The 19,365-nt window shown below is 33.4% G+C and overlaps 1 protein-coding gene across 1 annotated transcript; it reads right to left on the bottom strand.

Annotated features, from left to right (window-relative positions):
• Positions 1-635: 635 nt before the first annotated feature.
• Positions 636-12,215, bottom strand: LOC137387669 (uncharacterized). The gene is made up of 7 exons (XM_068074152.1): positions 12,056-12,215; positions 9,192-9,578; positions 6,320-6,865; positions 5,179-5,416; positions 3,301-3,383; positions 1,839-2,016; positions 636-921 (listed from the first exon to the last, which is right to left on the bottom strand). The coding sequence occupies exons 1-7, from the start codon at positions 12,123-12,125 to the stop codon at positions 816-818; spliced, it is 1,608 nt and encodes a 535-aa protein (XP_067930253.1). The 5' UTR covers positions 12,126-12,215; the 3' UTR covers positions 636-815.
• Between the last annotated feature and the right edge of the window lie 7,150 nt (positions 12,216-19,365).

The raw sequence follows: 19,365 nt of genomic DNA, 5'->3' as shown, positions 1-19,365 counted from the left end.
TAATAAAATCCTGTGGCAGATTTGGAGTTAATATATGGTCTGCAAAATTGGAGCAAAGTCAATGATTTCGTGACCTTATTACAAATAGTGTCAACATGATTACATGATTACAGGAACTCAACTTTCTGGTAGGCTTGGCTGGTGACCCCTAATTTTATGCAGCTGCTCTTTTACAACCTTCTACAACTTTCTACATCTTTCAAAAACCCTCTACAATCTTCTACAATCTTTTGAGCCTTCTACAACCTTCCATGACCTTCTACAATCTTCTAAAGTGTTCTGCAACCTTCCACAGCCTTCCACAATTTCCCAGTGTTTTTCAACCTCCTACAACTTCTGATATTAAGCCATTTTTTTACCTAGTCACATTATAGTTTCCTGCCACCTTTGCATTGCTGGTGCCGCCCGCTTTGTCTACCTATACATGTACTTTCTACCTCTGCCTTCTCTCAGAGTAAACAGGAGAAGTAACCCAGTGACTTTGGTGTAAGCCTGGTTCATTTCTTTCTATTTTTATCTCTACCATTTCACCCATCTATCAATCAACCTCCTTTCAGAGATTTTTTACAAAAAGAAGTGATCCAGAAATGGTTGACTCATTAAAAACTTGGCAAGAATTTTCGAAGCATATTGGGTAACTGAACTATTATAGTTTTGTTATCTTATTAAAATAATTCATTTTTTTGCAATATTTCAAATACACATAAAAATTTAAAAAAGAAACTCTCATTGACTGCTCTTAATTACAGAAAATGCTAATAAAAATCAAAAACCATCGAAAATGTTGACAAAAAGCTAAAAATGTTTACATTCATTTAAGCGTCGCTAGATGTGTAGAAATCATTGTCAACCATCTCCAAGCTTTCTGGTAGTTCAGCAGAGTTTTTAGCAGACATGGTGCTCTCTTTGGTAAGTTGACCGCTGTAATAGAATATGCAGTTTTACTCTGTAAATTTAGTTGATTTAAAAGCAGCAACACTTTCCTTACTGTCTGTACCAATTTATAACTTTGGTTGGCTGGTTAGATTGTATTGCTACCTCAACACTGATAGCTAGTGATGACTAAGTCACTGATGACTCAATTGAGTTATGACTCATCACATTAATTAAAGGATAAAACCCAGAAACATCGATTGTTTGAATTTTAAAGTTGTGCTCAAATTGCCTAGTTCAAAACTTTCTTTTCTCAAGAAGTGAGTTACACTGTTCTTAAACTTGATTTTGATTGGCTGATTAGGTTGGCTGATTGGCTGATTGGCTGATTAGGTTGGCTGATTGGCTGACTAGGTTGGCTGATTGGCTGATTAGGTATACTGCTCTCTACTAACACAGAAGGTCTACGGTATGTTGATTGCCACAATCACAGGCTAATGCTAACTGACTAAATGATTTAAGGTTAGGTCACTTGAATGTTACCTCTAACTGCATTTAGTTGTGTATAAGTTAACAGACACTAGAATTAACTAATACTAGTGATAACTAGCATTATTCTTAAACAACAATGTTAACAGGTTATGCTAATACTACCTCATCTTACTGTTAACACTAACTTTTTGACTAACACGCGTTAACTGGGGCTCATGTTACCTAACTTGGTGTCAGCAGTGTTAACTTTTACTATTGCTGACACGCAAAGCTAGAAACTAACATTCTGCCAACCAAACGGTATCGGTAAACTGTTAATCATTTGCTAACTCAAAAACAACCACTCGCTGTTAATCTTTATTGTTTCTAAATTCCTTCTCATCAATTGCTGCAGTTTATTTGATATAAGGTGGCAAGTGCATCGTTATTTTTACTATTCTGCTATCCCAATGATAATTAAACTATTCCTTCACCTTTGTGTGTCGATGTGTAGCTCACATGCTGCCGGCTCGCTGCCGTTACAGGATATCTGATCATTTGAACAAGAGGGTTCTTCTACTAGATGGTAAAAGTTCTCTTCTTCATCCTGTGTTCTATTATGTTCATCAAATACCTCCAAGTCATTGTAGTATATATTCTCTTCAGTAGTTTCTGTGGTAGAACCAAGGCTTCAGTGTATTAGCAGCAATGCTGTTCACTCATATTTATCTCTATTCAAGATAGGAAACCTTTACGGATAAAACTTTTGGCTGTGCCGGTGTTATGCTGTATGTTATTATTCTATTAGGTAGGAGAATGTTTATAAAATCACAAATGTATAGAGAATTGTAACTCCTAATATAACCTGTATTCACTATTCAGCAGTAAACCTAACTTGAAAAATTCAATAAAATCAACTCAATTATATACAAACTTGTATTAAAGGGCATTAGAGTTAGGGTTAAAGATCAACGTAACTGTTCAAATCAGTATTTTGTATTTGATGTTCAATACGTGTTATTTGATTCAACTTAGTGCAATAAAATGCATTGGATTGCAATATAATGCAATACAATAGTATAATGTAATGCATTGCATCATATTGCAATGCATTTGTAATGTGCAATGCAACATAATACATTGCAGTGTGATGTAATGCATTACATTGCAATCAATGCATTGCATCACATTGCAATGCATTTTTAATGTGCAATGCAACATAATACATTGCAGTATAATGCAATGCATTACATTGCAAGCAACACAATGCAAAATAATGCATTGCAGCATGATACAATGCAACATAATGCATTGTATCATACTGCAATGCATTACATTACAATGCAATGCAATAATGCATTGCAACGTGATGCGTTGCATTGAAATGCAATAAAATACACTATGATACGGTATGATCGCTGCAATCAAAGCGACGCAAAGCGTGGCTGTATGTAACGATATGATTTAATGCAATGCGATAAAGTCAAATTATATGTTTGAAAATATATCAAAATGTGTTTTAGCAGTTCAAATATGGTAAAATATTGAATATAATACAGTAATAGTAACAAATTATTTTACATAACAGTTTTTGAAATTCTCATATTTGATCTATGAACATGCTGATCGTGTTATTAAGTATGAAGAGACATTTTCTGATGACCACTGCAGCTGCATTTTAATAACAGGAAGTTGATAACTGGTTCCACAAAATAAAAGAAAAAAATGTACGGTTAAAAAAAATCAGACTGCTAACAATCACGTTTTTAGGTAAGTACCAGCTGTTAAGCTGTTACTTACCAGCTGGTAAGTACCAGGCTCCATTTAGGTGCTATATGACTTGAGACAAATATGCTCCACTTGGGTGCTAACTCAAGCCATTAGCTTTTTGTATTTGGTCTAGGCTTGTTATAAAATGGTATCTCCTCATAGCCATAAGTGTGTAGTGCTACATACCCCCGGCTTGAGTTTCTCTAGAAATATAGGGCTGAGGCAGGTTTCTCACGGAGAAGATGTTTTCAGAATAGCAGCCTTCCTCGCTAAAATATTTATAATATTGTAGATATTCAGATTGATGCTAGGATGAAGTTGTAAGCTTTCCATGCTAGTTAGAATAATGATTTGCAATGACAATCGTATTGATTACTCGTCAAGTCTTAAAAACCAACAGGTACAAAAACCATTTCAAGGTTTGTTGACTAAAAATATATAAGCATCTGGCACTTATTTGAAACATCAAATATTAGGTATCTCTTGAACATTAGATGTAAAATCCATGTATATAAATAGTTTTTAAGCCAGTTCATCACTGAATGTTTTTTGAATGTCATAGTAACCGTAGATTAACGAAACTTAGTTAAGGGCAATGGTATGCCAGAAATATGGCTACTGTACATTTTAAATGAGAACATTAGACTCAGACTTCTGCGGTCCTCAGTAAACCACGGTGACATCAAATGGTGCCATGGTAAGCTGAGTTACATTATATACAAACAAATTTTAAAAAATTCAAACATTCTTGAATATTTCTGCAAAGGGTTATAGGTATTTTAGCAATTTGAGTTGTTTTGATATTTCAGTCTAGCAACACACAGCTGTTTATACCAACAGTTTTGATGGGAGTCCTTCCCATATAGCAATGTATTTACGATATTAGTAACCATAAAAACATCACTGACTTGAATGAATAAATAATGAATGACTAATAGCCAAGGCTGCTGTATGTTCTGGCACAAAGGCAGCACAGAAGTTGTTGATTTTAAAACAATAATATCTGCACTACTTTTGTGGCTGATAATGATTTGGACAAGTTTGATCTACACATTGAACCTAGCATTGTAGGTAAGGCTAGGCTAGTTTTAGCAGGAAGTAGTTTTGGAGACAAATCCATGTTACTGTATTCATACATGTGAACTTAAGTTTACAATTTCATATACAACAACTTAATTTTATTGGTACATGTGTTTTCCAGACATAAAGGTATGTCCATAGGTAAACTATGCACAGGCGCATATGTCCACTATAGGTGCATATGCCCATAGGTAAACTAACCTATGGACATATGCAAATGTAAGCGAATGTCTGCTGTAGATGAACTAAAAACTGTCATTAATTTCAAAGCGAAGTTAACCTTTGAAGATAGCCGAAAGATAGCGTCATTGACAATATACAAATATACTTATTGTAATCTATAAAAATGTGAGATAAAAAAGCAAAAATTGCAAAAAGTGAAAAAATACAAAATTTTTAAGTGTTGAAATATTTTTCTTAGTTTTAGTTTATGTGTTACTGTACAGCCATTAAATTGAAAAGTTAAGTTTAGTTTTTTTCATTTTGAAGGGCTAGAAAGAAAATAATATAAAGATAATGGCACAGATTAGGCAATTTATGTGTATTTTACTGTTCGTATAACATAAAATCACTATTGCGTAAACAATCTAAGAACGAGTTATATTCGATGTAGGGGTGTCTGCTGTATGAACAACTTAGATTCATAAATCATGAATAAGTAGAACTCAGGCTATCATACCTTACTCGCTATCTATGGAAAGAACTCTATGGTGTGCTGGCTAATACATTGACTACAGTTACTGATGGCTGGACAGAGTTATGACTCATCACATTAATTATGACTCATCACATTGATTTAAACTTAAACTCCGCTATAAACTCTCCCATATGTCGAACTATTTAAATTTTAAAGTTGTACTCAGAAAATCTATTCCAATTTTTCTTTATTAAGAAATGATTTACATAGTCTTAAAATTTACCTGTGAGGTTTGTTCAATCATTGCACGGTCGCAGTTACAATGAAAAAGCACTTATTTTATCTACCTTTGCCGCCGACCACGTCGAAGGACCGCAATGACCACAATGATCACCAGTGCTACAACTACTATAAGCGATGCGACTCCGATAGTGATCTCTGTTGTGTATGACAATTGCTTTCTCGGCGACAGCTGCGCATTTCTATTGCTCTTAGCCATGTTTTTATAAGTGTCTTTTGTTGTGGTTTCTGTTGGTTCTCTTTCAGAATTTGATTGTTTGGGAGTTGTTTCTTGTGCCAGTTTTACTAAAAAAGTAAAGCATGTTGGATGCAAAAAAATTGGAGTTGCCCTCACCACACCATCAGTAAATGATATTATATAATAAAAAGCTATCAAAGCTCTTATAACATCCATGCAAACAAGCTAGACATTAAAAGTTGAAAATTCTCCAGTAAACACGATTGATTAAATTAATAATGAATATTCCAGTGATAGGGCACTTGCTCATTTATACTCATGACGGCAAACTAATGGTAGCTAACTTTACGACAAATCTTGGGAAGTAACAAAATATAATAAAATATGCCATAAAAAATATTATATAATATGATAGATTATATAAAAATTTCGATATAAAAATAATGTTATATTGTATAATACGATATAATATAATATAATATGTTATATGACTTGAGTCAACCTGATACACCATCACACAACATGACATAACACAATAAAACCTCATACAATGTGATCCTATATAATAATATGACATAATAATATGATAATATTATATAATAGTGTGATATAATAGTATGATATAATAAAACGCAACTTTACATAATACAATTTAACACTATGCCATATGACACAATGTGATATGATTCAATACAATGTGATATGATATCATTTTATTTCTCTCAAAACTAAATTAACACTAATTAACTTCAGCGCATTGCGTTACTATGCAATATGTTAAGATATATTACTTTATAGAGTATAATAAAATGTTAATACATGTATATTAGTATAACTATAGGAAAAATCACAGTAGTCAAGTATATTATAATTTAACATAGCCTTAATAGAAAAGGTTATCATAGGGCATTTTATAACAATATATATCAATTGTATTATAGAATACAATCCTGACTTCAAAGATAACATTTGGAGAAAATGGAAGCACAGAGGTTGTTAAACCAGCATACCTGAAGATATTTTGGTATTAACATTTGTATGATTGCGCTTGTCCTGACCACTAGGTATAGTCTCCTCATCAAAGGTGGTCTCTGTGGAGTAAGGAGTGTAAAATGGAGTTGTCATCTCATCCAACAACAACTCATATCGTATAAGGAAACCTCTGTTAGAGTTGTTGATGGCAGAGGTTCTAAAAGTAAATGTTAGTTCTTCTCCAGATGTAACCAGAGTTTTTACAATGCTGTCACTAGTACCTTTTTGACCGCACAACTTGGGTATCTGTTGATCGGATAGAGGTCGAATGGCGCCAATAATTTTAAGATAGTCTGTACAGGGTGAGCTAACTCCGGCACTTTTGTAGACATCAAAATACAGAAGGTCTAGTTTAATGTTGCTGCCAGGGCGAAAACCTGTCAGAGTTAGTGAGGCATTGATATTTGTGTCATAACCGGGGCTTGTGCGTTTGTCAGTAAATTCACTGTGGCTGACAATGTGTCCAATATTGTTCGCTTCTACTCTCCTTGAAATGTTTGCTCTGTTGTATATTGCTTTGGCAACTACAAGGTAAGACAACTGCAAGGTAAGGAAACTGTGAGGTAAGGAAACTGCAAGGTAAAGCAACTGCAAGGCAAGAACTGCAAGGCAAGGCAACTGCAAGGTAAGACAACTGCAAGGTAAGGTAGCTGCAAGGTGAGAAAACTGCAAGGTAAGGAAACTGCAAGGTAAAGCAACTACAAGGCAAGGTAACTACAAGATAAGGAAACTGCACGATAGGCATTTGAAGTATTGAAAACTAAAACTGAGACTAAAACCAAACATACACTACAAACATACACTACATACATACACTACATACATACACTACATACATACACTACATCCATACACTACATACATACACTACATACAGGCAAAACATACATACACTACAAACATACACTACATACATACACTACATACATACATACACTACATACATACACTACATACATACACTACAAACATACACTACATACATACACTACATACATGCACTACATACATACACTACATACATACACTACATACATACACTACAAACATACACTACATACATACACTACATACATACACTACATACATACACTACATACATACATTACAAACATACACTACATACATACACTACATACATACACTACATACATACACTACATACATACACTACAAACATACACTACATACATACACTACATACATACACTACATACATACACTACATACATACACTACAAACATACACTACATACATACACTACATACATACACTACATACATACACTACATACACTACATACATACACTACATACATACACTACATACATACACTACATACACTACAAACATGTCTTATCATGTTTAAAGCAGGCTACGAAGATATGCCGAAATTAATCAGAAAAACAGCAAAGCAAATAGAGTTGCTTAGTTTGACAATGAAATATATAATTATATTTTGTATGCTTCTTTGTTTAAATGTACAGAACATCCACTACAGAAATTTTAAAAAGATGTTTAAAAGATATTGGCAAACTAAACACGGTATCTACAACAGTTTGGCCAAACCAATTATAACATAACATAGGTAATAGATACTTTAGACATAAACTAGTTTTGTTTAATATATTTCAAACTACATGTATTTATAAGCAGTTAAACATATTTTTCGATCGTTGAATCAGCAAATAATCAACCAACCAAAGTTAGATACATTGTACATATGCTTTGTTTATCTTCTATTAATGGTCTAGTGTTTTATCTATGTAGAATTACTTAAACACGGCTACGAAATGCTGTTTTGCTTTATGGGCTTAGATTGTGATTACGTTATTATCCTCACTAATACCATTTATTTCACTTCACTCAACTTTGCGTACTTCACTTTGTTTTTGTTAAAGTGTTAAAACAACTCAACTATTCAAGATAATTTCTAACCCTTGATATCTTCTGCCATAAGCTTTATTACATGAGTTGTTGGGCTTCTTTTAACTCATTTTTAACAAAAATAAAGTGAAGTCAAGTTAAACCATGCAAAAATACGTCAAGTAAAAATTAACTTAAAAACACTACAATGGAGTCAAGTTAAGTTAAGTTAAGTAAAGTCAAGTAAAGTCAAGTGAAGTCACGTTAAGTCAAGTAAAGTCACGTTAAGTCAAGTAAAGTAAAGCCAAGTAAAGTCAAGTAAAGTCAAGTAATTTTCAGTTATGTTAAGTAAAGCCATTTGAAGTTAAGTGAGGTCAAGTAAAATCAAATCAGGTCAAGTAAAGTAAAGTGAACCTAAATAAAGTCAAGTCACATATAGTTCGGTCAAGTTAAGTAAAGATTTCACTCTACCGAAAGTCTGTTTAGATTCATGGCGAATCCTTTAAACACTGGAGAGCTTACAGTTAGTGAGGTTATGCTTTAATGGTCTATATGCATGTAAATATAGCTCTACGCCCTCTATAGCTCTCTCTTGCACAGGTAGTAAAACAATTACCCAATGATTTGAGGAGTTTAACTGGAAAGCTAGATCTTTACTAAAATAATACCCACGTTTTGAGCCAGCTTAACAATCATTTCGCATAATGAACAACAGTGTTAGTTATTAACCACAAACAAGTGCTTTAAGCATGAGTATCTTAACCAATGTAATGAATATTTGCCCAATGACTCCATTGTATTCCGTGTAGTGTAATGGTTAAGTTTGCTGCCTCGATATCTAGAGGTCCTGAGATCAAATCCAGGTCTGTGCGAAATTTTCTTTGCTAGATTTTAATTGCTATAAATGGACACAGGATTTAATAAAAAAAAAACTGTGAGTTATATAGTATAGAGATACTAATGTAGTTATTACTAGGACATACTTATGTAGTGCAGCTCAAACACTGCATCGCTCTCTGCGTCTCCAGATGTCTTGAAGCTCAAACGAGCAAAGCTGCCAGCTGATGGCATATACATTCTGTACAGCAGTCCTGTCTGCACTCCACAGAAATGCTTTGCTGGCCCTCCTATGCTGCTTGATAGCACTAGTTCATTGCTGTCGATACAGTTGTCAGAAGGAAGAATGGAGAAGCTGCTCGTGTATATCCCTAACCAAGATTCTCGTTCTACCATTACTGTGATGTCACAATGGTAAGGATGGAGAACAGGATGAGGATAGCCAGGGCTCCTTATTTGCCCATAAGGAAGGACCGGTATACTATGCCAACTCAGTTCTGGATCACAGATATCATAAGGGCCGACATAAGCATCTGAAATAAGGAATCACAAATGACCTCAAATGTTACTCAACTTCATTTTGGTAGGTTTATTTTAGAAAAACTCTATTCTAGTAACTCTGCCAAACACAATGAGGAGTTTTTAATGTTTATTTCTAAGAAATGTTTATCTTGGTTACAATAAATGATGACCAACCTTGAAATATAGTTTAAAAATCATAGTATCATATCAAATCATATAATATCATCTAAAAATCATAGTTGGATAATGATAGTTAGACACCATCATTTACATGTAGTAATGATTTGCTGAATTTTTGCCGTTGCACAGATAATAAAAAGGTGTTTGCCCAGAAAACTTATTTTCAATAAACATAATGTATAACATTTACTATTCTAACTTTTAAATGAAGAAGTTTGTCTGTTTCTGTGTGTGCTATAAGTCTAATTAAGCTTATGTTATATATATATATATTTATAATATTTTGGGAAAGTCTAGGCACATATTTTTTTTTATAGTAGTATAAGCGTGCTAGCTGAAATGTGAAGTGTGAATATTTTAACCAATCGTCATTAAGAATTGGCAGATGTAATAAGCATGTCCATAATCATTCCTTAATATGGCAAAGTGGTTGCGTTGTGCAGTAGTTAGCCCGCTTGTCTGCCATAATGGTGTTTCCAAGTTCAATTCCTGCGCTGAAGCGATTTTTGTGCGTACTTTATCGCTGTAACTAGACATACGAAAGACCAACAAACCATCAAACAAGCACTTTTATTTATAGAGAAAGATAATAGCAGTGATAATTATCTTTACTATAATAAGAGCCATGTCCGTTTGTCCAAAACATACATACAACGTTAAAAAAAAGATGACACTGCATGGGAATCAAACCCTGATATATGGACTCCCACCCAAGCATGCTACCACCTGCACCACTCAACCACCTCTCCACAACAAAGAATAATTGTGTACATATTTATTACACCTGGCAATCTTTCACCACATATCGTACTACCTATGTACTAATATTTATAATAATAACAATGATAATAATATTATTATTTAAAAAAACAATGGTGACCAATCTTGCCTGGATTAATGTAGATCTATTATTTGTGACAACAGAGAAGCCCTCATTACATAAAGATGCATAGATATTGCAAAGAATTCAGAAAATGATTATATTAGAAGATAGAAATGTTCTGGTGACATTAGAACCAGCTGCTAGCTCAACTACCAGTTTTGCTGAAAGGATGTGAAACACAATACTGCCAGCTTTAATAACTACCATTGTTATTATTGTAGACTTAGTGCAGTAGCAACTGTGGACAAAAGACATCTTACAATCCTTAGCAAAGTTTGAATTTGAGACTTTGCACGCAAGTTCTTGCACGCAAGAGATTAATGTGCCTAACAAACACTACATTACGCTATGCCACGCTACGCTACACTACACACTACAAACACGCAAGTGCAAACGCGTGTGTTTGTACTCACTAAAAGTGGATTAAGTTGAGCTCCCAAAGATACGACATAAATATATGTCATAAATATGACATACATATTTGTCATAAACATATGTATATATAATATAAACTTAATTAAACTTATAGCACATACAGAAATAAACAAACTTCTCTATTTAAAAGTTTGAATAGTAAATGTTGATTGAAAATAAATGCTCTGTGCAAAAACCTTTTTATTATCTGTGCAACGGCGAAAATTCCGCAAATCATTACTACATGTAAATGATAGTGTCCAACTGTCATTATGGAAACACAATGGATTGCTCATATACTGTATATGGCGGATGTAAAGAATTCAAGGACTTTCACATCTCTAGTGTATGCTGTAACTAGCGACAATGGTAGTCATACATACACGGCTTGACTTTCTAGCAAGTAAGCATTACATATGAAAAAGAAGCAATCAGGCAATAATGATACAAAGACTTCTAAAGGTATTCTGTGTAGAAACTAACCACAGATGAGGAAGTGGTTAGGGAAAAGTTTATGACATTTTGAAGTTTTAACTGGGGTGCAAATAAACAAACATTATAAAATGCCAGCAAATCTGTTGCCTCTAGTCTAGTTCATTGAAACATTTAAATGTCATGTTGATTTTGTCACTGAGTTTTGGTTGCAGTCTAAACCTGTTTAAGTTAACAGTTTGCTAGAGTTTGATAGTTTAAGATTACTAAACGGCTGCACAAACAGGTTGAGACCTCAGGCTAGAACAATTTTTTTGGCTCAAGTGTTTTAAGTAAGGGTGGTTTTGGTGGTTTTATTTCAGATGAAAAACCCGAAAAGGCCGCTCTGTTACATACGTATATGACTTCTGGTCAACATTCTGATAACCATTCCTTAAGACATAATAAGTTGTATTTTTTCTAGAAAATAAAAAGGATACTTACGTGAATGATAAATAATTATAGGTAATCAAAGTTATAAAAGCTTATAATAAAAGGAATAACAACACAAAACTATAATAAAAGTTAAATCTTACTTACAGTTTGTGACAGCAGAGATGTAACTGGTTGTGTATAAAATCACAATGGCTCTGGTGAAATATTCCTCCATTCTAAATGTCTAATGGCTCAGACCAAAGATGTGCTACATTCTGGTGAGTGGAAATGCAGGCAAATAACAGCCAACCCTTTGGCGCAACTTTCTACCAATCTCTCAACAGAATGTAATAGATGCTGGCATTCTTAACAGTGTAAATTTAATTACATGATGAGAGTTCCTGTTTTGTGATGATTGATTACTTCCCCTTGTCAAAACCCTGACTGCAGTCCATCGTCTGTGTTACAAGAAAATACTGTGTGGTGTAAACACTTGAAATGAAATACAAATCAGTCAATATGAAAATCACTCTCAGCTATGCTGGTAACAAGAAAAATAATCTATACTGTTTGATACTCAGCAGCAGTGAACGTTTGTTTTAATGTGTTGTGCTAGAGGACATCCTATTCAATATATTTTATTAATATTTAATATTAAAAATCAAAATAAAAACATTTAAATTTGTATTAAATACTTACAAAGTTTAAATTAAAATAAATATAATGTTTATTAATTTTTTTTGTTAGCCATATTTCTTTTCAAATTGACTTACATGTAATGAAAAAACAGCAAAGTGGAAAAAAGTGTTGAAAAATCTTTTATTATAAATATGTAGCGGCATTTAGTTTAGCTGTTGAGGGTAGCGTAAACATTGTAGGGTTAAGTAATGAAGGCTGTAGTTACTGTCTCATGCAAGGTATTGTTGCGATTATGTACCAAACCAATCGCGGGTTAAATTATAAAATACGAGATCCCAGGCGCACTGATAAGCCATGAGATATCACCACGTGTAATAACTAATTCTAAAATTATTCCAAACTTTGAGAAGGTGGTTGACTGGAGCAGGTGGTAGAGAGTTGGTCCACCAACATGAAAGTTGTTAGATCAAATCCTATTAAAAGGAGTATTTTTCTTAATCTGTGACCAAGACTTTAGACAGACGGAGGGACACGACTCTTATCCAACAGTAAAGATTTGCTGAAATAAGTGGTAGGAGCTGAGTGCAGTTGTGAAAAACTGGTTGATCCATACTGGTTTTAAAGTTACAACCTTCTTGGCAATTCTAAATATTTACTGTATTTGTTAGCCTACTTTAGGTAGGCAAGGAAGGCAACTTCCGATGACTTGTTTTTGTTAATCATTACAACATAATATTTACTCAGATAACAAGAAACCTTAGGTTTTTATGCTCTTCTTAGCTCTCTAGTCCACTTAGTACGCCTTAGAAAAGTTTCTGCTACCGTACTTTCTCAATTAATGATCAAGCTTTGACAAGCTTCCTTAGTAGAGGTGGAACGAGACACAAGACATCTTGAGTATTGACCTGTCTCATCCCAGATTGCTCTCGTCTCGACCTAACTATTGCCAAACTCGAGACAGGAAATAGAACTATAGCGCCTGCGCACAGCTGTTAAAACATGGCTGCAGAAGAAGGAAAATAAAGTTGCAGGAAATAAAGTAAGACCTATTCAATAGATGGTACAATTATACATGTACAAAGCAATATGTTTATAATAGTTATTATCAATCAAGCTCAAAATTCTTAGAAACATATAACTTCGCTATTTTAGAGCAGTTTGTGTCCCTTTTTTTTACAAAAAACACATGCACATTGCTATTAAAATGTTGTATTTAAGTTGTTTACACCAGGAGAAAATTCCATTTAAAAAGAGGTTTATCAATTTCATATATCAAGTGCGCTAGTCCTTGTGTAGTAAAATCATCACCAAATGCTCATTATTTTACTGTCACGTGTCTCGATTCTTGAAATTTTACAAGACAGTGCCTCAAGTTTAGTTAAAAACCTGTCTCGTTCCACCTCTATTCCTGAGACATGATTACAACCTTTCAGCTCTTTAATATGATAAAAGCTGTACCCATCCGTCAACCTGTTAAGAACATAGAACTTTCAACAGGACATGAACCCACAACTTTCAGTTTGGTAAACTGATACTTGTTGCACCATTCAACCACCTTGCCATATTAAAGAACAACTGTGCAGGTAGTTATTACATCTGCTGATCGATCATGGCTGCTATAGTGCCAGGGTACTAGTAATTATAGAGATCCACCTGGTATCTGTTTACATAACATTTGAACAGATGAAACCAAACCAATGCTTATAACATGTGTATTTATTCTTATCTACAAACAAGTTGTACATTTCCATCACTATACCGCATGCCAACTTTATAACATGCCACAAAAACAATTTTCTTATCTTGCAATAGAATTTTAATGATAGAAGTAACTCGCTTTTGAAATTCAAAAAATTAGTGTTAGCATTTCGATCTTTAAAATCAGATTTATTAATAGTTACAAAGAGTAAATAGCTTTATTATTTTTCCAAGCATACAATTGGATGCCTAGCTAGCTCAAAATTGATGGGTTAGCTTAACTAATCTCAACTCAAACCTAATCTAAACTTTACATTGTTAGCCATGAGGTAACAACTCCAGTCTAACTAGCCCAGCAACTAGTCTCACTATTTTCATAGTTTATTAAATAGTTTTATCTACTGCTGACCTAAAATGGAAACTTAAATTGAATCAACAGTTGAGAATTTTTAGTGTTGACATCTGTCAAACTATAAACGACTAGTATATATACAGTTGAATAAACTCATTGCAAATTTTTTTCCAAAAAATGCTGGCTTACAATTAAGAAAAAAGTCTGAAAGCGTCACATAGTGGATGCAAAATGGATTTAAAACTAGATTTAGAGAGAGCTTAATGTTTTGCTCTAAACTTTTGTCTTACAGCGGTGCCCTTTTTAACTAATGAAGTACTTTTAGATATTAGCCATTGCATTCAACTCAATCGCTGCAGCTTATTAGGGTAAAACTTTACTAAGGGAACCGAGACAAAAAAATTAAAAGTTTAAAATATTGAAAATAGAATCTAAAAACCAGAAGTTAACTAACCTTAGATACCTTCATAATTTATTTTAATAATAAGTGTAATGCCATGCACTCATCCACCTAATGTAGAAGGAGGTCTTTAAAAAACCAGTTATTTATGTGAGAGAGCAGTATATTATGACTAAAGACTGTTTATCTTTAAACGCTTATTTTCATTAAATAAATTTTGCCAACTTTTTATCAATTTTTTCTTTACAATGCATAAAATTTAAAACTGGTGGTTAAAAAAATCTGTAATACATGTCATTGTTTATGGAAATTAAAGATTAATGCACCTCTATTAGCAGCTCAATCTATACAGGCTTTTGGGACACCTCTTGTTAGATTTTGTTATTCTTGCAGCAGTAATTTATATACACCTGTATATAAATACAATTTTTGATGAATAACTGCTTGTCATTACATAGGCTATCAACTGAAAAGCTGATTTTAAAATGTTCTTTTTTGGGTTTATTTAAACAACCCATCAGAATATTACAATTACGATTTAACTGAAAGTAAACTGAAAATCCAAAGAGAAGACAATACTAAACATTTCAAAAAACCTTTTTTAACCGGCTTGATTTTCTACCTAGTTAGTGCTGAGGCTGTAAGGACTATATGCAGTGATCTGATAAAAAGGCTGAAAGATACAGAAGTTGATTGAAGTGGCCCAGTATCTCCAGCAGATAAGTGAAAAATACTTTGTTTGCATAAGAGTGTGATAATCTTTTAGAGACAGCATGCGTGGCGGAAAGCCTTCGTCATAACGTAAGTAGTGAATGCAACAGATTCTTTGATAATAAAAAAGGTTCTTTTAATATATGTAATAATATGTTACTCTATTATCTGAAAGTATAAATGTTTTATTATCATTTCCCACGTAATTATGAGACTACTTGGTCATTGTTGTATTGTTATTTGCTATTCTATATACAGTCAAACATGGATAACTCGTCCACGGATAGCTCGAACACATGGTTAATTCGAACATTTCCTTTGGTCCGTTCCCACGTAATGATAAATTGCTATAGATAACTCGAACTCAACACTGTTAATTCGAACTGTTTTTTTGCCCAACGGCTACCGAAACGGTTGTTATCGCTTTAGAAAATCACTTTATTCAAAGCCATAGAGGTAAACTTCATCTTTTCGTAATTCATAAGCGTCGTTATTACCACCATCGGCAAAATATTTTTGTCAACGACTTTTCTAAAAGTTTGGTGAAATTTGATTTATACTGTGATACGATGAATAGCACGAGCTAGCCGGGTCACGCGCGCAAGGATTTTCGCCACGCACATACAAAACAAAAATCGCATGTTGTTTTGTATGTGCGTGGCGAAAATCCTTGAGTGCGTGACCCGGCTAGCCCGTGATGAATAGTTTTCCGACGTTGATTCCGTGCTGAATCAACGTCGGAATGTTGAATGTTTAAAACGTCTTAAAAATGTTGTAATTAAACGTATACGGTTGTCTGAACTACAAAAAACTATTCATCGTTTGACCTAAACACAGAATACGTGTGTACATTCAATAAGTATCTATTAAAAAAGCGTGAGTGATATAAAATGTACCGTAAAACCTCGTAAAACTTCTAATTGAACTGCCTCGGAGTGTTGCTCTTAACGAATCCCAGGTAAAGTAAGGTAATCTGCATAAACTTCAAGAAAAAATGGCAAAATTGATCGTGGGTAAAACCCCAAAAGAAAAAAATGTCTTTTCTTTTGAGCATTTCAACAACGATCAAGTTTTGCCAATGTCAATCTGAAAAACGTCCTGGCAATAACATCACCTCAAACAACAAACCAATCTCAAGTGATAGAAAAATCTCTATACTTTTTCATGAAAACGTTTTAAACTTTACATTAGAAGCTTTTAATTTGAAACAAGCCATTTGTGCTTTTGATTTATATTATAGTTTGTATATGTACATGTATCTACTAATAAATAAGTAAATATATGGACTTGTGACAGTGCTCTGATAACTTGAACGCTCTGATAGTTCGAACACTTTTGCTCGGTCCCTTGAAGTTCGAGTTATCCATGTTTGACTGTATATATTTCACAAAGTTTGTCCGTATGTGTATTTGTAGGATTGATTGTCCGGCTATAGCAATAATTAGAATACTTGTAGCTGGACAACAATGCCGACGCGAGGTCATGGCCTACCCCCATTAGAAGCCTATCTTACTATATTATTAAACAACTTACAAGAATTTTCCATTGGCAATGTGCTTGGCTAACAGCTTGAAAGTTACAGTTGTTTGACAAAGTTTTAAAACCTTTACAGTTGTTTTTATTTTTCTCTTAATTTATTTCAACTACACAAAACACTTCTCTCATGATATGTAGTTTAAAAGTTAGAATGGCAAATGTTGTTATATGTTAAATACAAATCAATTTTCTGTCCAAAGACTTTTTTATTACCCGGGCAACGCCAGGTAGCACAGCTATTTATGGTATAAAACCATTAATAGCATGAGACCATAAATATCTCAGACCACAGAAACTATACTTTATTTGAAAAGCAAGTTTTGTAGACACTCTCGCTGTCATCACAAGTATTTATAAAAATATAATCTATTCACTAAGCATCCACTTTATCCTATCCTGTAATTGATAATAAGGCCTGGCCAACTAAATATTAAAATGCTACTTATACTCCAAAGGGGCACCAATTTGCTTTCAAATGATTACATTTGTAGATATGTTTAAAACCATGTGAATTTGACCAATATAGTCGACAAATATTGATTTAATTTTTGTCGACTTTTTTGTCATAATGTGCAGATACTGCTATTTTACTAAAATTAGGCTAAAAAAACAAATATCAGTTAATACTTAATAATATTCATGAGTAGAAGATCCGTAGCTTTCCATTGAGATGCATATTTTATAATTTATCTTATAGATATCGAGAAAGGATAAGTAATAACAAATAATGTGCTTAGTTTGTGCAGTTCCATCCCAACGAAATATAAAATAATATAAAAGTGGAGTCTGGTCTAGTTCACTGATTGAAAGCAGTAATAATAAGTATTTATTGTTTGTATAGCAAATCAGATTACTGACAATAACATTAACAAATACGATTATATTCTAATTTGTACTGCAATATTTTTGGATGCTTCCTCATCTGTCAGTTCTGCTTTCAAATAAGTTTGACTTTGTCAAAGTTGGGTTTAGCTGCTGATTTAAACTTATTAGAAAGTAAGGATGCAGCATCAGAGACAATCTTTACGGTTTTAAGTTGTTTGACATATTTGAAAGGAATAAACCTAAACTAATTCATCTGTATATAAATATACAATATAAAGAACAATAAAGCAAAAACAGAAATATATAGTAGCAGCACATGTCATCACTATGAATAAAATTTTTTGGCTTGCGGTTGATTTCTATTGTGTGTTCAATATGAGATAAGCTTAATTACTCACGTACCAGGTTTTCTATCAATAAAATTTAATCTCAGTAATAGGATTTCTTTGTTAAGCAAACCAAATTCTACACGAAATGTAACATCGTACTAAAAGAAACTTTATCCAGCCATGGTCAATCCTATTCTCGTGCTTCATCTACAGAGGTAAGGCAACTCTAAAGTCAACTGCAACACTATAATCATTTTTCTGTTGTGTCATTAAAAAAGTTTCTTTTTTACAAAGCACAGGAGTAAATTAAGTTGATGATTAGTAAGTAGAAGTTTATAAGAGTTATCTTCTCTATAGGGAATGGCAGGCACCTAGTAGTCAAGAATGCCTGACATGTAAACTGTAGGTTGGAATTTAATTCTAAAGAAAGTCAATAGTAGAGACGTTATTCAATTCATGCTCTCTTTTTCAAATTCAACTAATATGAATAAGTCTGCACTCTGACAGTCCAACTACCCAACAGAAATTAGGTGAGCAAATATTTTTTCCATATTTGGGGTATTTTATGTAAGGTAGCAAAAGTTCAACAGTGCATGTAAACATACACAAAAACAATTACATCCGTTTGTTTTATTTTTATGAGTAAGTTTTAATTTATCATAGTTCTAACAAAAAATTTCTTTTACTTGCCGGTTTTATCTTTCTTTGCTTTTGAGCTTTTTCTTTTTCTTCTCAGTGTGTTTAACATAGCTGATGTTGCTTGCAGAACACATTACATCATCTTAAACCAATACATATAAGCAATGCTTCTGCCACAGAGCTTGAGTGTTCACTTGATTCTGCAATAAAATTTGCTTGTCAGAATTGTGGCTAAACGTTTATTTATTTCAACGAACTGAACAATGGCTCTGAACCCACAAAAGATTTATGTGCTAAAGTTTCAATAGAGCAACAACCTTAATGCCTCCATGCTCTTCCAAACCAC

The sequence above is a fragment of the Watersipora subatra genome, chromosome 2 (assembly GCF_963576615.1).
Source record: "Watersipora subatra chromosome 2, tzWatSuba1.1, whole genome shotgun sequence".
Classification (NCBI taxonomy): Eukaryota; Metazoa; Bryozoa; class Gymnolaemata; order Cheilostomatida; family Watersiporidae; genus Watersipora; species Watersipora subatra.
The sequence above is the reverse complement of the archived record's forward strand: the minus strand, read 5'-3'. Positions and strand labels throughout refer to the sequence as shown.